Source organism: Phocoena sinus, chromosome 3 (assembly GCF_008692025.1).
Source record: "Phocoena sinus isolate mPhoSin1 chromosome 3, mPhoSin1.pri, whole genome shotgun sequence".
Taxonomy (NCBI): domain Eukaryota; kingdom Metazoa; phylum Chordata; class Mammalia; order Artiodactyla; family Phocoenidae; genus Phocoena; species Phocoena sinus.
Window position 1 is genome coordinate 7873734 of NC_045765.1, and position 16073 is coordinate 7889806.

Here is a 16073-nt window from a genome sequence, read left to right on the forward strand (position 1 = left end):
GGCAGGGGCCTAATAGAGGTCCCTCAGGCAGAAAGGCCCATAAACGGGGCAGTGTCTTTGCGGGAGCCAATTATACAGGGCTGGGCACTTAACGAGAGTTTAATAAATGTTACTATTATTCCCCCTGCACACATATGACATTGTCCTTTGTGTGTTGCCTTCCCCACTAGAATGTCAGCTCTACAAGGGCAGAAATTTGCATCCGTTGTCACTGCTGTGTCCCTGGCACCCAACTGGTTCTCAGTGTCTGTGCATCAACAATCAGGGTGTGCAGGTAGAGGGTGCACATGGGACCCAGCTCCCAGGGACCACACCACACAGGCTGTTTATAAAAACCATTTTAAATTAGAAAAGGTAAGAGGCATCAGTGCACACAGACGAGAACAGAGGGACAGAGGGCCCAGACCCATGTGCGATGTAGTCACCCTATGGCTGAGTGGGCAGTGGGGGAGACTGTCAGAAAGGCACAGACAGCTGAGTCCAGGGTGCTGGTTCCTCTGGGTGTGGCTTCAGGCCCTGTGGGCTCAGAGGTCAGCCTTCCGGAAACTTGTTCTGTTCAAGGAGTTCCTGGGGGAGGAGTGAAGTGGATCAACATGGCCACAGGGCCCCCAACTCCATAATGCTCCCCAGCCTCCTCCCCCTCCCCCTTTTCCTCCACCCTCCTCCTCCAAGGAGGTCTTCTATGGTCTTCCCGGCTCCTTTTACATTGGTTCTGATCTGACCATGGAATCAGAAATTCTCTCTTAGAATCCACCACTGGAGATGTGAATCACGCCCATTTTACAGATGTGGAAACTGAGGCTCAGAAAAATGAAGTCACACACCTGGGAAATGATCAGAAACGGTTGCCCTGAGCTTGAATATGTGTACGTGTCTGAGTAGTCACATGACTGTGCAAAGCCCTGAGCACCCGTGTTGATGTGCACGTGTATGACGGCCCCCACGCTCTGCCTGGCTTTGCCTGCCCCCTCTCTCCCTCTCTAGGGTGGGAGGCCTGGGTCAGGCACCTGAAGCCGGCTGTGTTTGGCGCCAGCAGCTGAGGCAGGCGCTGGGTGAGCAGAGGCTGCAGAGACTCCCGCAGGCGGGAGTAGTTGCGCTCCAGCTCACGGTGGTACTCCTTCTGGTCCGGCCCAATCAGGGCTTTGTTCTTCCGCAGTGCATCCTCGCATCTGAGGGAGGACCAGATGGCAGGAGATGCTCAGGGGCTGACACTCAGAAGACAAAGCAAGACCAGGGGTGGGGAGTTCGCGAGCTGGGGTCAGGCATGCAGAGGAGCCTGTGATGGGGGTCCGGCAGGTGGATATGACTTAATGGAAATCAGAGAGGCTACAATGGGGGCTCAGGTTGATAGGCTGTACTGGGGAGTCAGATAGGCAGAGAGCCATGATGCGGGGGTTAGAGGGACTCTGACTGGGGGGTGGTCAGGCCTACTTCTTGCAGAAGTCCTTGAAGCAGAGCCGCAGCTTGTTGTGATGTCTGAAGAGCTTAGGGTCTTGCGGGATCTCGGCCAAAAACACCTGGGCCACCTCCAGTGGACCCTGTGGGGTGACAGGGGCTTGTGACGATGTCTGCACGGCCCCCGGGGGCCTCAGGCAGCCTGCATACCCCACCAACCGTGCCTGGTTTACAGTGGGCCCCACGGAGCCCTGCAGCACCATCTGTAGCATTTTGGCATCAGGCGGGTCCTGCTCGGTGGCGAAGGCCAGCTCCCGAGTCTTCTTCTGCATGTCCTCAATGGCCACCTCTACTGGTGTCAGCACTGTCTGCGGGGTGGAGGTGAGCAGGCACACGTCGGGGCCTGACCCAACCCAGCCCACGGCAGCTTGGACCCCAGCTGGGGGTGGACAGGGGTACAAGAGGCTGCAAGGAACCAGGTCTGGGGCTCCGGCCTGCTTGGGTCTGGCAGGGTGGGGGTCAAGGTTCAGCTGCCTTTGTCTGGTTCTGATAACTCTGGTCTGGTTCTCGTCCAGCCTTGGGTCAGCAAGGTCTGGAGGTAGGGGTTTGAGTCTGCAGATTGGGGTCTGGAGGTTGGAGTTTGGGGGCCCCTGGCCTCCCTTGGTTTTGGGGTCTCTGCACCTGCCCTCCCCGGGCCTCCCCCAGGCCTGGGCCCCGCCCACCTCCTCCCGGTGGCACACGCGGATTCGTGTCTTGATGTAGGGGAAGGCGTGGTCTGTGCTGAGCAGCGTCTTGCGCTTGTGCTGCTCAGGCAGCTCTCCGTGCGCGCGCCCGTCCGGCGTGAAGGGCGTGCAGAACAGGAAGGTTCGCAGCCCGTAGTTGCGGTCGAAGTAGGTCACCCGGTCCTTGAGCTCATAGGTGTCGAAGTGCGGCTCCACGTACGTGATCTGGATGTAGGCCTGGGGCACGGGGCTCAGGGGTGAGGCTCTCAGCCCCAATACACACACCTGGGGCTTGCTGGCCTCCCGCAGGGGCCCCATCCCTGGAGAAAGGGGATTTGGGCCTCCTTGGGTCTGGGGGCTTTGGATCTGGGGTTCCCAGGTCTCCCTATATCTCCTTTGGATGTTTGGGAATTCCACGAGGAATAGGACGTGGGGTCCCCGAGGGAGATAAGCTTCGGAGTTTCCCAGAGATATAGGATTTGAGGGGCCAGAGGATTACAGTACTTGGAGTCTCCCTGAATATAGGATTTTGGGGTCCCTGGGGGGATAGTAAGGAGTCCTCACCTTCTGGGGGTCCAGCTTGGTCTTATCCACAGGGTTAGAATCTTTGATGATCTGGACCACGTCCTCCCCAAATCTCTCCGTGTAGAACTCCTGAGAACACGGGGCTGACTCACAGCTGCACAGCTGCAGCCCCAGTGCCCTGTCCCAGGGCAACCTGCCCCAGGGCAGCCCAGTGCCCTGTCCACCCCTCCACCGCCAGGACGTGCCTCCAGCCGGTGTGAGATCTCGGCCAGCTTCGTGATGGATGGCTCCTTGTACACGAACTCCTGTTCATCTAGGTCACCGAAGCGGGCGCCGTAGAAGCCCACGCGGAAATATGTCCCGAACACACGCTGGGGCTGTGGGAAAGCTGTTGTTGCCCAGGAGGCCCTGCTGGAGGTCCCCCTACGCCAGAGACACATGGGTCCTCAGGCCCCACGTGCAGAAGAGGTGGGCATGGGCGGAGGACCCCGGACACCCTAAGAACATCACATCACAGGCACAGGCAGGGCCATGGACCCACATGACTGCCAATTGCCCACACCCTCACTCTTTTTCCCCCAGCCTGTCTCCTACCTCCCACAAATCTTTATTCTCATTTAACACAAACCCCTAGTTTCTGATTCTCCCTCAGGACCCATGCAGTTCTTCAGGGTCTGGGTCTCAATATGAAATGAGAACTGGGGCTCTATTGCTCATAACTAGGTCCTCAATGCCTATAGGTCTGGGTATACAGTAGGCGCTCATATGTGTGAGTGACTGAGGGAAGGCGTGGCCGTTTCTTGCTCTGGGACAGAGGCTCTGGTTCCCTTGTTCCAGTGCCTCCCCTCCCCTCCCAGATCTAAGTTTGCCAAGAAGGACCCCCTCCCTCCAGGTAGGCTACTTTTCACCGGGAAGGATGGGGGTGGCTCCATGTTCACTCACCAAGGCAGATCCAGGCAGGGTGAGATGGGCACCAGGAGATGGAGGTGGGGAGTGGGGGGCAGAGAGACAAAGTCATGGGTGAGGTCAGAGGTCACAGCCCCCAACCCCCAGAGTCCTGGTTATGCTACCCCATGAGAACTATTCCATGGGCAGAGACAGGAGATCCGGGGAGGGAGAGGACTTGCCCGCCCCGCCCAGCTCCCACCCAGTCCTCCCCCCTTGGTTCTGGGTTCCTGCCATCTTTGGCCAGAAAATTCTCCCCAAACTAGGAGATGCCTAAAAATAGACCCAACTAGGGGAGAGGCGGGAGAGGGGGGACATTAAATGGCAATGAGCAGAGATCCTGGGGGAAGCTGGGGAGACAGGGAGAGACAGAAACCGAGAGAGACACACAGAGAGAGGGATCAAGGAGAGAGGCAGAGACAGGGAGAGACAGAAACCGAGAGAGACACACAGAGAGAGGGATCAAGGAGAGAGGCAGAGACAGGGAGAGGATGGACGGAAAGAGACCAAGAGACACAAAGAGAGAGAAAAAGAAACAGAGACAGAGGAAGTTGGAGGCCCCGCCTTCCAGGCAGTGACCAAGCTGGCCCTGCCTGAGGGAGGGGTGTCTCTGGAGAGCTCCCAGCTGGGTGAGTCACAGGCTGCCCTGGAGATCTGGGGCAGGGAGGGGGGCTCCGGGGGGAAGTAGTGGGGTGCGTCATCGCCCACTGAGCCCCCGCGGCCAGGCAGCTGTGCTCCTCCAGCGCCCCCTGGTGGTCCCTGACCACTGTTGACCAGAGGCAGGTGGCCGCTCACCTCCCAGCCGGAACTCTGTGGGTGGGGACAGAAGGGTCAAGGTCAGCTGAGCTCAGCAGGGGCCAGGGGCTGGGGCTGAGGGCAGGGTCTGAGAGGGCATCCTGGGCCCACCTGGTGCATGATCTTGGTGAAGGCCTCCTGCAGTTTGCCGTGCACAGCAGCCAGCTTCTTGTAGTCGCGGTGGGCTTCCAGGATGGGGATGAGGGTCTTGTAGACCTCATTCACTGCCTCGTAGAGCCCACCCTGGGGGTGGAACATCAGGATTTCCAGCACCAGCCCTGATCTTCTCTCCTGCCTGGAACAACCCTCCTTCCATGCTCCTACCCACCCTCCAGGGCGCCATCTTCCATCACTTCCTCCAGGAAGCCCACCCTGACCACACCTGCCCCAGATGGGGTACCAGCCTTTCCACTCAGCCCCTACAAACATCCTCTGTGGTCTCCACCATGCTTACTATGGACCCGGTGCTGTGTACATGTACACTCTACCCACGTTCCTTCATTGGTGGGAGGAGTCATCATCTTTTTCCATTCCTCAGAGGGGAAACTGAACTTCAGAGACGTGGAGGGGCTCCCCAGGGGCCAGGACCTGAAGGCCGGCCCTTCTGGCACGGTGTCTAAAACCTCCACACCCAACTGCCTCCCGGCACATGGTAATGGCCGCTCCTGAGTGCCGCTGGCCCCCAGTCAGGGCCAGCATCAAGCCTGGCACACGGCAGGTATCCTGAGCTATGTGCTGACTGTTAGAGATCTGTGTCTACCGTCTGGCTTACTCCCAAGGCCTGTGTCTCTGAGACTCCAGCAAAGTGATCATCATAATAAAAACAACAATAATTTAAAAAAAAAAAACCTCTAGAAAAAAAGGAAAAAAAAAAAGAAGCTTGATGCAAAGAACTGAAACAGGATGGTAAATATAGGTGGTCACTGAATTTGAGTGCTGGATATGGGGGGTGGTGGGGATACAACTTTCTTTTACGTGTTCTTGAAATTTTTTATAACAAAAAAGAATTTTAGGGAATTCCCTAGTGGTCCAGTGGTTAGGACTCCACATTCTCACTGCAGGGGGGCCTGGGTTCAGTCCCCTTAGTCGGGGAACTAAGATCCTGCAAGCCACAGGGTGTGGCACAAAAAAAAAAAAAAAGAATTTAAAATGGTAACTGAATGTATTCAAGGCTTATTATATCCAGACCACGTGTCAAGGGTTTTATGGGGAAAAAGGCAGGTAACGGGGCCTCTGAGGGATCCCAATCCTTCTCCACAAATTCCCTGCCCAGAAAGGGTCCGGGCAGCAGCTTCACCTTGAGTCTCTGGGAGCGGGCATCGGGCCCATGAGCAGATACACGATGCCGCCCCAGCCCCAGGCCTCACCATGGTGAAGTAGGCGGCCGCCTGTTCCAGCAGCCCCACGAGCCCCAGCTCCGTGAAGTGCTTCCCGGAACAGAAACCCTCCTCATCAGGCGACAGGATGTCGTCAGAGATGGCGGACTCCTCCAGCACGTTGGACGAGATGTTCTGGGGTGGGAGGTGGCATCAGAGCCTGGTCCTCGGCCCACGTGTGCCACCCCCTGCCCGCCACTACCCCACCCCCCATCCCCCCATCCCTGCCGCTCACCTGGAAGGAAACACAGCCCACAGGCAGGTGGCGGCTGTCCTCCAGCAGAGCGAGGTACTCGGCCACCAGGGCGGCCGCGTGAACCATGCACTGCGCAGCCTCCGCGTGGTTGCCCAGCTCCGCGTGCTTCCCCGCCATGTTCTGCAGCCATGTCAGCCGCAGGTCTGGGGAGCCCTGGTAGCCCCGGGCAATCCTAGAACCCAGGTGAGGGGGGATGTGAGGAGGATGGAGACTCACCTTGCCCCCCTGCTCACCCCTCACTTGTCCATCCCCTTCACCTGTGACCCCACCCATCTGCCCCAGCCAATCTCCTCATCTTTACCCCATTCACCTGTCTCCTAACTTATCCCACTCCTTACCTGTCCATCTCTTCATTACCCCCACAAGTGTCACTCTGGGTCTGCCCAGGCCCATCCCTTCTGTATGCCCCCTGCCTTCCCTGTCTCCATCACCCGGGCCCCCATCTCCCACTCCCCAGTTTCTTACTAAATACCCTTCACTCTCCTCCAAATCACTTGTTCCCCTAATCTGTCACCCCTTCATGGGTTAGCACCTCACCTGTCTCTCCCACCTGTCCCCCTCACCTATTCTTGTGCTCCTCTGTCATCCTCATCTGTTTGTTCATCCGGCACCATTTTTACTTGCTCATTTACCTGCCCTCACCTGTCTGCTCACCTGGCCCCTCACCTGTCTGCCCTCTCACTTGGTCATCTTCACGTGTCTCCTCTCCTGGTCCCTCTTCACTTGTCCATCCTTACTTGTCTCTCTTATTACCTGTACGCTCACCTGCTCCCTCCCCACCTGTCCCTCTCACCACCTCCTCTCCCCTCACCTGTCTGTGAATGGCTGAAGGTTCCAACCGGCCCTCCTCACCTGTACATGAGGTCAATGAGCATTTCCGGGTCTTCCTGATGCTCCTTCATCTTCACCGTGTCAGTCAGGATCATGTGCAAGTTGAACATCAGGTCCTGGACCTGGAGCGGGGGAATGGCCAAGAGTGACGGAGCCGAGGTGGTGGGGTCAGGGGTCAAGCATGGCAGGGCAAAGACCCTGGCTGCGGAAGGTGGGGCGGGGGTCCGGCGGGGTCACCTGCTCAGCAAAGGTGCTGTCCCGCAGCCCCACATCCTCCTCGGCATAGGTGAGAATGGTCTTGAGTGAACGTCGCAGGTGCTCTTCGCTGAAGTTCTGCGTTGTCCCCACCAGGGACGAAAGCGACATGGTCACTTGCATCTTCACGCGGGCAAAGTTCTGGGTGGGCCGGGGAGGAAGAACATGCCTGACTGCGGACCTCGGACCCTCACACCAGAGCCTGCTCGACCCACTGACTTCACCCCTCTCCCCTCCTGCCGTGCGTCTACCGCGTCAAGACCCCTAGTCGGCCGCCCTCCCCAGAGCCGTAGATCACCCCCACCGCCACACCCCCACTTACATTGCCAATCTCGAAATTCTGGCGCATGAGGAGGTAGAGGGAGGCGCTGGCGTGCGTACGGATGGCGCTGATGCGGCTGCCGCAGTGTCGCAGGAGCCTCAAGCAGAGGTCGGCACACAACTCTGTGTCCTCCTCAAACAGCAGCTCTGGGAACTGGCCCCCAGGGCGGGACAGACACCAGTCAGCCCCTCCCCGTTCTGGCTCAGAAGGTCCCCGATGGGGACATGGGCAGAAGCGTCGGTCTGTGTTCTGCCTTCTCTGGCCAAGCCCAGCAGGTTTTGGTGTCGGAGCTGGGTTTAAGCCCTTACTGTGTGACTCCGGGTGAGTAACTCTGCCACTCTGATCCTCAGTTCCCTCCCCCGCAAACTGTAGCTAAGGAGTGTCTGCCTGCCTCATGGAGCTGCTGAGCACACAACAGTTGCTCAATGAATGGGTTGTGACTGTTACTCTTTTTTTTCTTTTTTTTTTTTTTTTTGCGGTACGAGGGCCTCTCACTGTTGTGGCCTCTCCTGCTGCGGAGCACAGGCTCTGGACGCGCAGGCTCAGTTCAGCGGCCATGGCTCACGGGCCCAGCCGCTCCGCGGCATGTGGGATCTTCCCGGACCGGGGCACGAACCCGTGTCCCCTGCATCGGCAGGTGGACTCTCAACCACTGCGCCACCAGGGAAGCCCAACTGTTACTCTTAAGAAGCGTGGCTGTCAGAGGTACTCACCTTGGATACCAGGGCCCGCTGTGTGGCCAGGCCGTGCTGCAAGAAGAGGGCACTCTGGGCACTGCCCAGACTGTACAACACAACCTTCAGTACCGCGCCCAAGATACTCTCCCGGGCCTCTGACAGCATCACCGTCTGGGGGGCCAGAAATCCAACTGTTAGAGACTGGGGTGGTTATGGAGTCAGGGAAGGAGAGGGATTCTGGAGTCAGAGATCACAAGGCCCTGTGGTGTGGACAGAGGTGAGGGAGGTGCTGGATTAAGCCCTACCTGCACGATGATCTCCAGTGTATCCAGAACCACCAGGCTTGCCTCGGTTGCCAGGTTCCCGTCCACCAAGGCCTCGTGTTCCATTTCATCCTTGGTCCTGGAGGGGACAGGAGGGATTGAGGGGGCCTCTCAGGGCCAGACTTCACCCCACGGCTGAGGTCTTTCCCCTCCCTCGGCTGCCCTGGGTGGTGGGGGGGGGTGCCAGTTCTCTGGACATTGGTCTAACCCCAGCAAACTACTTCCTGCCCACACTCACTTGTCCACACGGTCCGAGGTTTGTCTCCAGTGTGTGACGCTCTTCCGCCAGCGTACATTCTCCTGGTTCCCAAATGGGCTCCTCTCTGAGACACACAGGTCCATGTTCACAGATGTGCAAAAACAGAAAGACACACGTGACCATGAGAATGGATCCCACACACATGGGATCCCTGTGAGGACACTGGGTGATGTGGATGCTTGCGGAGCGGATGCAGTTAGACGTGAACAGGGAACATAGACACCCACGTGTACGGGGATAACGCGTCGACTTCTTTCTGGGAGAAGTAAGCCAAACAGAGGCAGAGATGGTCCCCGCCTTGGGGCCCCTGGTACAAAGGCTGGGAGGCACCGGGTAAGGGACGTGCATGGGGTACATCTCCCTCTCACCACGGCTCCGTCGCACCATCTCCTGTCGGGCTCCGATGGTGCCCAAGATAGCTTCCTCCAGCCGGGCCTTCATGTCCAGTGATTTCTTGAACGTGAGACTGTTGATACGTTCAAAGGCCTTTTTCCCCTGCAAGAACAGAGAATAAGTTCGAGGTTGACTCTGCTCTTTTCTGTGGGTTAACCTGGTCCTGCTTCTTCTGCCTCCTATACCCCAGTCCCCTGCCCACCCCTCGAACCTTGTATTCAAAGGCAGCCAGACAGAGGTACAGCAAGTCCAAGAGACGACCCAGCTGAGGGAGGGCCAGGTCCGCAGCCCAGCGCTGCAGCAGGGCTGGCTCAGCATTCTTCAAGACCCACAGCACACACACCAGCAAGGTCCGGCTAGACTCGGCAGAGAGGGCACAGCCTGAGCGAGCAGCCTGGGGACAGAGAGGGGACAGGGCACTCAGAAGGGAGACAGGGGACTTTCATTTTTCTCCATATTAAGATGAGAACTGGCCAATTGATACTTCATTGCATAAATTTCATTACCAGGTTATTGGACACACAATGTCCAAAATACAATAAAAAAAATCACAAGACATGTGAAGAGGCAGGAAGATGTGATTGATAAGGGAGAAAAGACATTAGACGCAGGCACAAAAACAATCAAATGTTGGATGGGGTCTCTGGGGACAAGGCTGGTACTCACTGTCGCTGGGCCCTGGGAGATGCTGGCCCGGGAGCCAGGGGCCAGGGGGCCACCAGCGATGGCCATGGCCACTGAGGGGTTGATGGTGCCTCCCATGTCCCCTTCCCCTTCTGTGTCTGAGTCGAGCATAGAGGCCAGTCTTGACCGCTGACCTGGACCCTCTGGGGCGAGAAAAGAATGAGACCGTGGTTAAGTGCTGTCTCTGTCTCAAATTTCAGCTCACAGGTCACCTCCTCAGGGAAGCCTTCCCTGATTCCACCCCCCAGACCAGGGTGGAGTCTCTAGTTATTGACTCCCAGAGCTCACTTATTGTACTTGTAATTAGATACATGCATCATGCAACTGTTTCTAAGATCCACAAAGGCCTGGACTATATCTGCTCTGGCCACTCTTAGAACGTGGCCTGGTGCACCGGAGCAGTCGTTGTAGAGATGACGATGATGATGATGATGATGGCAATGGTGACGACCACAATAATAAATGCTGCTGCTATTATTATAGCACCAACTGGCGCTTACATAGCATTTCCTGTGTCAGGTACTGTTCTAAGCCCTTTAACAATATTAACTCTTACTCTTCAAAACAACCCTATGACATAAGTCCTTTTATCACCCTTACTCTGTGGAAGAAGAAACTGAGGCACAGAGAGGTTAAGTTACTTTCCTGGGGTCACACAGTAGGTAAATGGTAGAGCTAGGATTTTAATCTAAACAGTCTGGTTCCAAAATCTCTGATCTTGGACTTCCCCGGTGGCACAGTAGTTAAGAATCCACCTGCCAATGCAGGGGACACAGGTTCAGTCCCTGGTCCAGGAAGATTCCAACATGCCGCGGAGCCACTAAGCCCGTACGCCACAACTACTGAGCCTGTGCTCTAGAGCCCACATGCCATAACTACTGAAGCCTACACGCCTAAAGCCTCTGCTCCGCAACAAGAGAAGCCACTGCAATAAGAAGCCCGTGCACCGCAACGAAGAGTGGCCCCCGTTCACCGCAACTACAGAAAGCCCGTGCACAGCAACGAAGACACAACACAGCCAAAAAAAAAAAAGAAAAAAAAAATCTCTGATTTTAAAAGAGTACTCTCTCCACTCCCCCCTCCCAAAAAAACAGTCTCATCAGAGAGAGAGAGTTGCTGCCAAGAAATACAGAACAGGTTTCACTCCAGAGAGTCTTGAAATAAAAGGTCAAAGTCAACTGAGTTTTACTAAAGCTCCAGCCCAGTTTAACCTAGCTGAATTCCTGACTGGAATGAGGTGATCAGCCCCTTATCCTAGCTGCCTAAGAGAGAGAAAGGGGAATGCTCACTGGGAAAAGATGACATTGCTTCAGTCCTGATGTTCCTTTTACATGCAATGTCCAAAATACAATACAAAATCAGAAGATGTGAAGAGGCAGGAAAAGGTGACTGATAAGGGAGAGAAGACAATAGAAGCAGGCACAGAAATGACCAAATGTTGAAGTGAGCAAAACTTTAAAATAAAAAAGATGCACAAACATGGGTTAAAAAAATGGAGAATTTCAGCAGAGAACTAGAATCTGCAACAACAACAAAATCAAAATTTACAACTGGAAAATATAAAATTTGAAATTCAGAACTCAATGGAGGGGATTAATAGAAGACCAGACACAGCAGAAGACAGAAGTAGTGAGCTCAAACACATGTGAATAGAAAGTTTCCCAACTCAAGCACAGGGAGCAAACAGAATGAAAACCAGAAGAGAGCACAGCAGACACTTGTAACATGATCATAAAGGTCTAACATACGTGTAGTTGGAGTCTCAGGAGGAGAGGAGAGAGAAAACGAGGCAGAAAAAAAAATTCAAGAGATAACAACTGAGAGTTTCCCCCGAATGACGAAGGGGATCAACCCACCAATCCCAGGTCTGTGTTTCCAACCACTGAACACACTTGTCCATCAGTGGTGCCAATCAAAGTGCATATAAATGAACGAACACAGGGCTCCAACTGATGTTCCCCACCTTTCCCTCCTCACACCTCTTTCTAGAAGATAATTCATCTCCCATTTATCGCACGCTGACAATATCCCAGTACTACACGTCCTCAGATTTTCACATAATCCTAGGAAGTAGTTGGTGCTACCACTGTCTCCATTTTACAGGTGATAAATCTGAGGCTCAGAGAGGTTAATGGCTTTCTTGGGGCCCCACAGCAGGACTTGAACCCACTCCTCTGATCCTAACACCCATGTTTTTACTCCTAACATGCTCGCCCACCTTTCCCGATCTGAGCCTTGTGGGATCAATCAGGCCCCCAGATTGTGGGACCCCACCCCTCCTTGCCCTGCTGACCAGCAAAGTCATGCAGCCGTGGCAGTGTGTCCCGCGCCAGTGACAGCAGTGGCAGGTATAGCTCGGCCACCCGGGCCTTCACAGTGGCCTCGGCGTAGCGGGGGTCAGCATCATGGCCACAGAGCAGGCTGTGGACAGCACTGATGGCCTTCTTGTGCAGCAGGGACGCCCTGTGGGGTAGTGAGGAGCTCAGGACAGAGTGGGTGTGGCTCCTGGACCTTCCTCCCGCCCCACGGCCAGGCAGGGCCTGTGCTTACCCCTCGGCCTCAGGTTCCAGGGCCAGGGCCAGTTCCGTCAGCAGGAGCCCAGCCAGGAAGTGCTGCTGCCGGAACGAGCCACTCAGCTCGAACATGCTGATCACCTTGGGGTCTGGGGCCTGGCTGGAAAAGGTGGAGCTCTGGAGAGGGGGACAAAGCAAGGGACCAGGGGCCAAGGGTCAGAGGTGAGAGGTTAGGGTTAACTCATCTGTGAGATGACAGGGCACAGGGTCCAAAGTCAGAGATTTGAGAAATGGCAGATGGAACGCCAGTCTGGGAGTTAGGATTTAGGGGTGAGAAATCAGAAGCTGGTCCTCCCAGGAAACTGCTGAGAATGCAGGGTCAGAGGTGAAGGGTCAGAGGTAAGGGGTCAGTCCCCTGGGCAGTGGCCTATTGCAAAATGGACAGAGATGAGGGAACCACACAAGAAGGGCTGAAAGGTAAGAGGTCATAGGTAAAGAAGAGGAAGCAGATGTGAGGCCAGCCCACCTGCGAGGTGGTGGAAGATACGGAGGGCGAGGGTGAGGCCGGGGGCGACAGGGGGCAGCAAGGGAGGTTGAGGGTCACGTAGTGCTCGTGGCCGCATAGGATGCGGGTGAAGTCCATGCGCAGGGTCAGCAGCACCGCCGGGTTGGGAGCCGACTGCAGCCGTGTGGCCACCTGCGGGGGAGGGTTCAGCGGGTGACACTATACTGCTCTGCCCACCAATCCACACCACCCCCTGCCATATCCCCGCAGGTGTGCTGTCCCCTCCAAGTCCCCCACAGGTATGCCGTCCCCACCACATCCCCGCAGATGTGTTGTTCCCACCACGTCTCTGCAGGTGTGCCATTCCCACCACGCCCACCCCTACCTGCTTGTAGTGAGCCCGGACCAGGCTGAAGACAAAGCCGCGGTCCACCAGGGACAGCAGATCACTGAGGAAGAAGGCCAGGCTGGCGTTGAGGTGCTCGGCCAGCTCCACGTCCTGGGGGAACAGGGCCTGTCAGCCCATGCCCACCCACCCCATCAAGCCTCCATCCCTGCCCTTGGCCTGGCTCTCGCCAAGGCCACCAGTGACCCCTAAGAGCCGTGTCACTGCCCGAAACCCTTGGGTCTCCTCGACACGCCCTTGTCTCTAGGCTCCGGACTCCCAGGCTTCCTGGTTGTCCTCCTCCCTCTGACTAGCCCTTCCCTTCCCCACAGTTAGTGTCTACCCTCCACCCGGCTCTGTTGAGGACACTCTTTTTTATTCTCTCACCAGATTTGAGTAACACAACACAGATGGCAGAGACTGGCTGCTGACCCCCTACCATATCCTCTCACAGGTATTGGGACGCTTTTTCAGAGTTCAGAGCTGGGTAGGGACTACATTTCCCAGCCTCCCATGCAGCTGAGAACAATCACGTGACCACATTCTGGCCAATGGGATTTGAGAGGAATGATGTAGCCACTTAAACAGAAGGGGCAGGTCCTCCGGTTTCCAGAGCCTGTAACGCCTGATGTGGCAGGTACCATGATGAACTGAGACAGCCAGGCCCACACCGTGGAGCCCCCCGTAGCCCACCTATGCTCAGAAATAAACTTTGGTCACATTTAAACCATTTGTGATGATGTTCAAGCAAATTAACCTTTGCCCTAACTGATAAACCCTAAGAAATCATTTAACAAGCATCTATTATGTACCAAGTCTTGTGAAAAAAACAGACATGGTCCCTGCTGATTGTCCAGCTCTCAGTCTCATGGGGGGTGGGGGGGATGGGGGATAAGAGTATTCCAGATAGCTCTATGTGTTTCAAAGACAACTAACAGGGTGCTATTTCAAGAGAAGCCTGAAGGGTGAGCAAGAGCCCAGGGGAGAAAGGCGTTCTGAAGAGAGGGAGCAGTAAGTGCAAAGGCCCTGGAGCAGGAAGCGCCTGGCAAGTGTGAGGAACGACAAGGAAGGAGGCTCCCATGGCCTCAATACCCAGCTGCCCTCCTGCTTTCGGGAGCTACTCTTGGCCTCACAAAGTTAGCCTCGGTGGCCCGCAGTTCCCTGTAACCCAAAGAAACAAAATACAAAATCCACCTGAGCTCTGAGTCCTCAAGTGGGGCAGAGACTTGTGCGTGGAGCCTGATACAGTTGGTGCTCCATAAATGTCAAGTGAAGGAATGAAACCGCTGTGGCCCGTCACTGATATCCCCCCAGCGCTGTGATGAAGGTGCTTCTCAAGGGCATTGTTCTTCCCTGCAGCCCTTTTTTTTTTTTTTAAAGAAGATGTTGGGGTTAGGAGTTTATTAATTAACTTATTTATTTTTGCTGTGTTGGGTCTTCGTTTCTGTGCGAGGGCTTTCTCTAGTTGTGGCAAGCGGGGGCCACTCTTCATCACGGTGCGCGGGCCTCTCACTATCGCGGCCTCTCTTGTTGCAGAGCACAGGCTCCAGACGCGCAGGCTCAGTAGTTGTGGCTCACGGGCCTAGTTGCTCCGTGGCATGTGGGATCCTCCCAGACCAGGGCTCGAACCCGTGTCCCCCCGCAGGCAGATTCTCAACCACTACGGCACCAGGGAAGCCCCTTCCTGCAGCCCTTTTGAGGAGGGTTTCCTCATAATCTGGATCAGCCTCCGGGAACTCAGCCGTTGGGGAGGCTCTAGTGAAACAAGGGTAAAACCTTTGAGACCAGCCCAGAGGTCGTGGGGGATTGCACAAGGGCCAGCTTGGGCCAACCAGCATTTCAAAAATCCGGAAAATTCCCATCAAATCCGAAGTCCCCCTTCTCTTTAAAAATCAGACATTCTGGCCACATGCCCTCTGGTCCACCATAAGCCCTACTCCCCCAACTGAAGCTGGTGGTGGGGGTTCAAATCCCCATTCTGCCCATTCCCACTTATATGGTATCAAGTTACTCAGTCATTCTTTGCCTCCGTTTCTCCAACAGTATAATGGAGGAAACAATACTCCTAACTTCATGGAGTTGTTGCGAGAGTTTAATGTGATCCATCTGAAGTATTTAGGTAGGGGCTTCCCTGGTGGCACAGTGTTAAGAATCCGCCTGCCAATGCAGGGGACATGGGTTTGAGGCCTGGTCCGGGAAGATCCTACATGCCGCGGAGCAACTAAGCCCGTGCGCCACAACTACTGAGCCTGCATGCCCCAACTACTGAAGCCTGCGTGCCTAGAGCCCGTGCTCCGCAACAAGAGAAGACACCGCAATGAGAAGCCCGCACACCGCAATAAAGAGTAGCCCCCGCTCGCCACAGCTAGAGAAAGCCCGCGCACAGCAATGGAGACCCAGTGCAGCCAAAAATAAACAAATAAAAACAAATAAATTTTAAAAATAAAGTATTAAAGTACACAGTAAGTGCTCAATAAATGCATAATTTTATTACTATTATCACTGTCTGCCCAGCTTCTGTGAGCACTGGAATTAATGGTCCAGGGCCTGGATAACCATCAAGGTCTCAGAACATCAACATCCATTTACTGAGTACTTACTGTATACTGATACTGTGCTAAGGGCTAATGCATCTGCCCTGTCACCTCTCTGCCTTCACCAACTCCCACTCTCCACTTTGTTCACTTCACCCCAGCCACTCACCTCCTCACTGCTCCTCTGACAGTGGCACGGTCCTGCCTCAGGGCCTTTGCACTTGCTGTTCCTCCCCTGACTGGAATGCTCTTCCCCCAGATATCACATAGATTGTTCCCTCATGTCCTTCAAGTCTTCCCCTAAAAGTCAGCTCCGTGAGGGTAAGGAACTGGGTCTGTTTTGTTCACTGCTGTGTCTCTAGTTACCAGCGCAGGGCT

The 16073-nt window shown here is 55.4% G+C and overlaps 1 protein-coding gene across 18 annotated transcripts in view; it reads right to left on the minus strand.

The window, feature by feature from the left end:
* Positions 1–320: 320 nt before the first annotated feature.
* Positions 321–16073, minus strand: part of DOCK6 (dedicator of cytokinesis 6) — a 46048-nt gene continuing 30295 nt past the window's right edge. For 11 of the 18 annotated variants that reach the window (XM_032626717.1, XM_032626718.1, XM_032626720.1 and 8 more), the window contains 24 exons: positions 13162–13275; positions 12798–12968; positions 12309–12448; positions 12052–12221; positions 9741–9901; positions 9286–9468; positions 9050–9176; positions 8661–8745; positions 8405–8501; positions 8136–8270; positions 7423–7575; positions 7083–7241; positions 6867–6967; positions 5994–6186; positions 5750–5893; positions 4494–4625; positions 4383–4397; positions 2888–3013; positions 2682–2771; positions 2118–2354; positions 1620–1763; positions 1432–1538; positions 1008–1169; positions 321–567 (listed from right to left, as the gene is read on the minus strand). In XM_032626717.1, the coding sequence (XP_032482608.1) occupies positions 525–567; positions 1008–1169; positions 1432–1538; positions 1620–1763; positions 2118–2354; positions 2682–2771; positions 2888–3013; positions 4383–4397; positions 4494–4625; positions 5750–5893; positions 5994–6186; positions 6867–6967; positions 7083–7241; positions 7423–7575; positions 8136–8270; positions 8405–8501; positions 8661–8745; positions 9050–9176; positions 9286–9468; positions 9741–9901; positions 12052–12221; positions 12309–12448; positions 12798–12968; positions 13162–13275 (3189 nt within the window). In that variant the 3' untranslated portion in view covers positions 321–524. Of the gene's footprint in view, positions 568–1007; positions 1170–1431; positions 1539–1619; positions 1764–2117; positions 2438–2681; positions 2772–2887; positions 3054–3584; positions 4398–4493; positions 4626–5749; positions 5894–5993; positions 6187–6866; positions 6968–7082; positions 7242–7422; positions 7576–8135; positions 8271–8404; positions 8502–8660; positions 8746–9049; positions 9177–9285; positions 9469–9740; positions 9902–12051; positions 12222–12308; positions 12449–12797; positions 12969–13161; positions 13276–14355; positions 14523–16073 lie in introns of those variants that run through there. The other 7 variants (XR_004349201.1, XR_004349203.1, XR_004349199.1 and 4 more) reach the window with 6 other exon arrangements.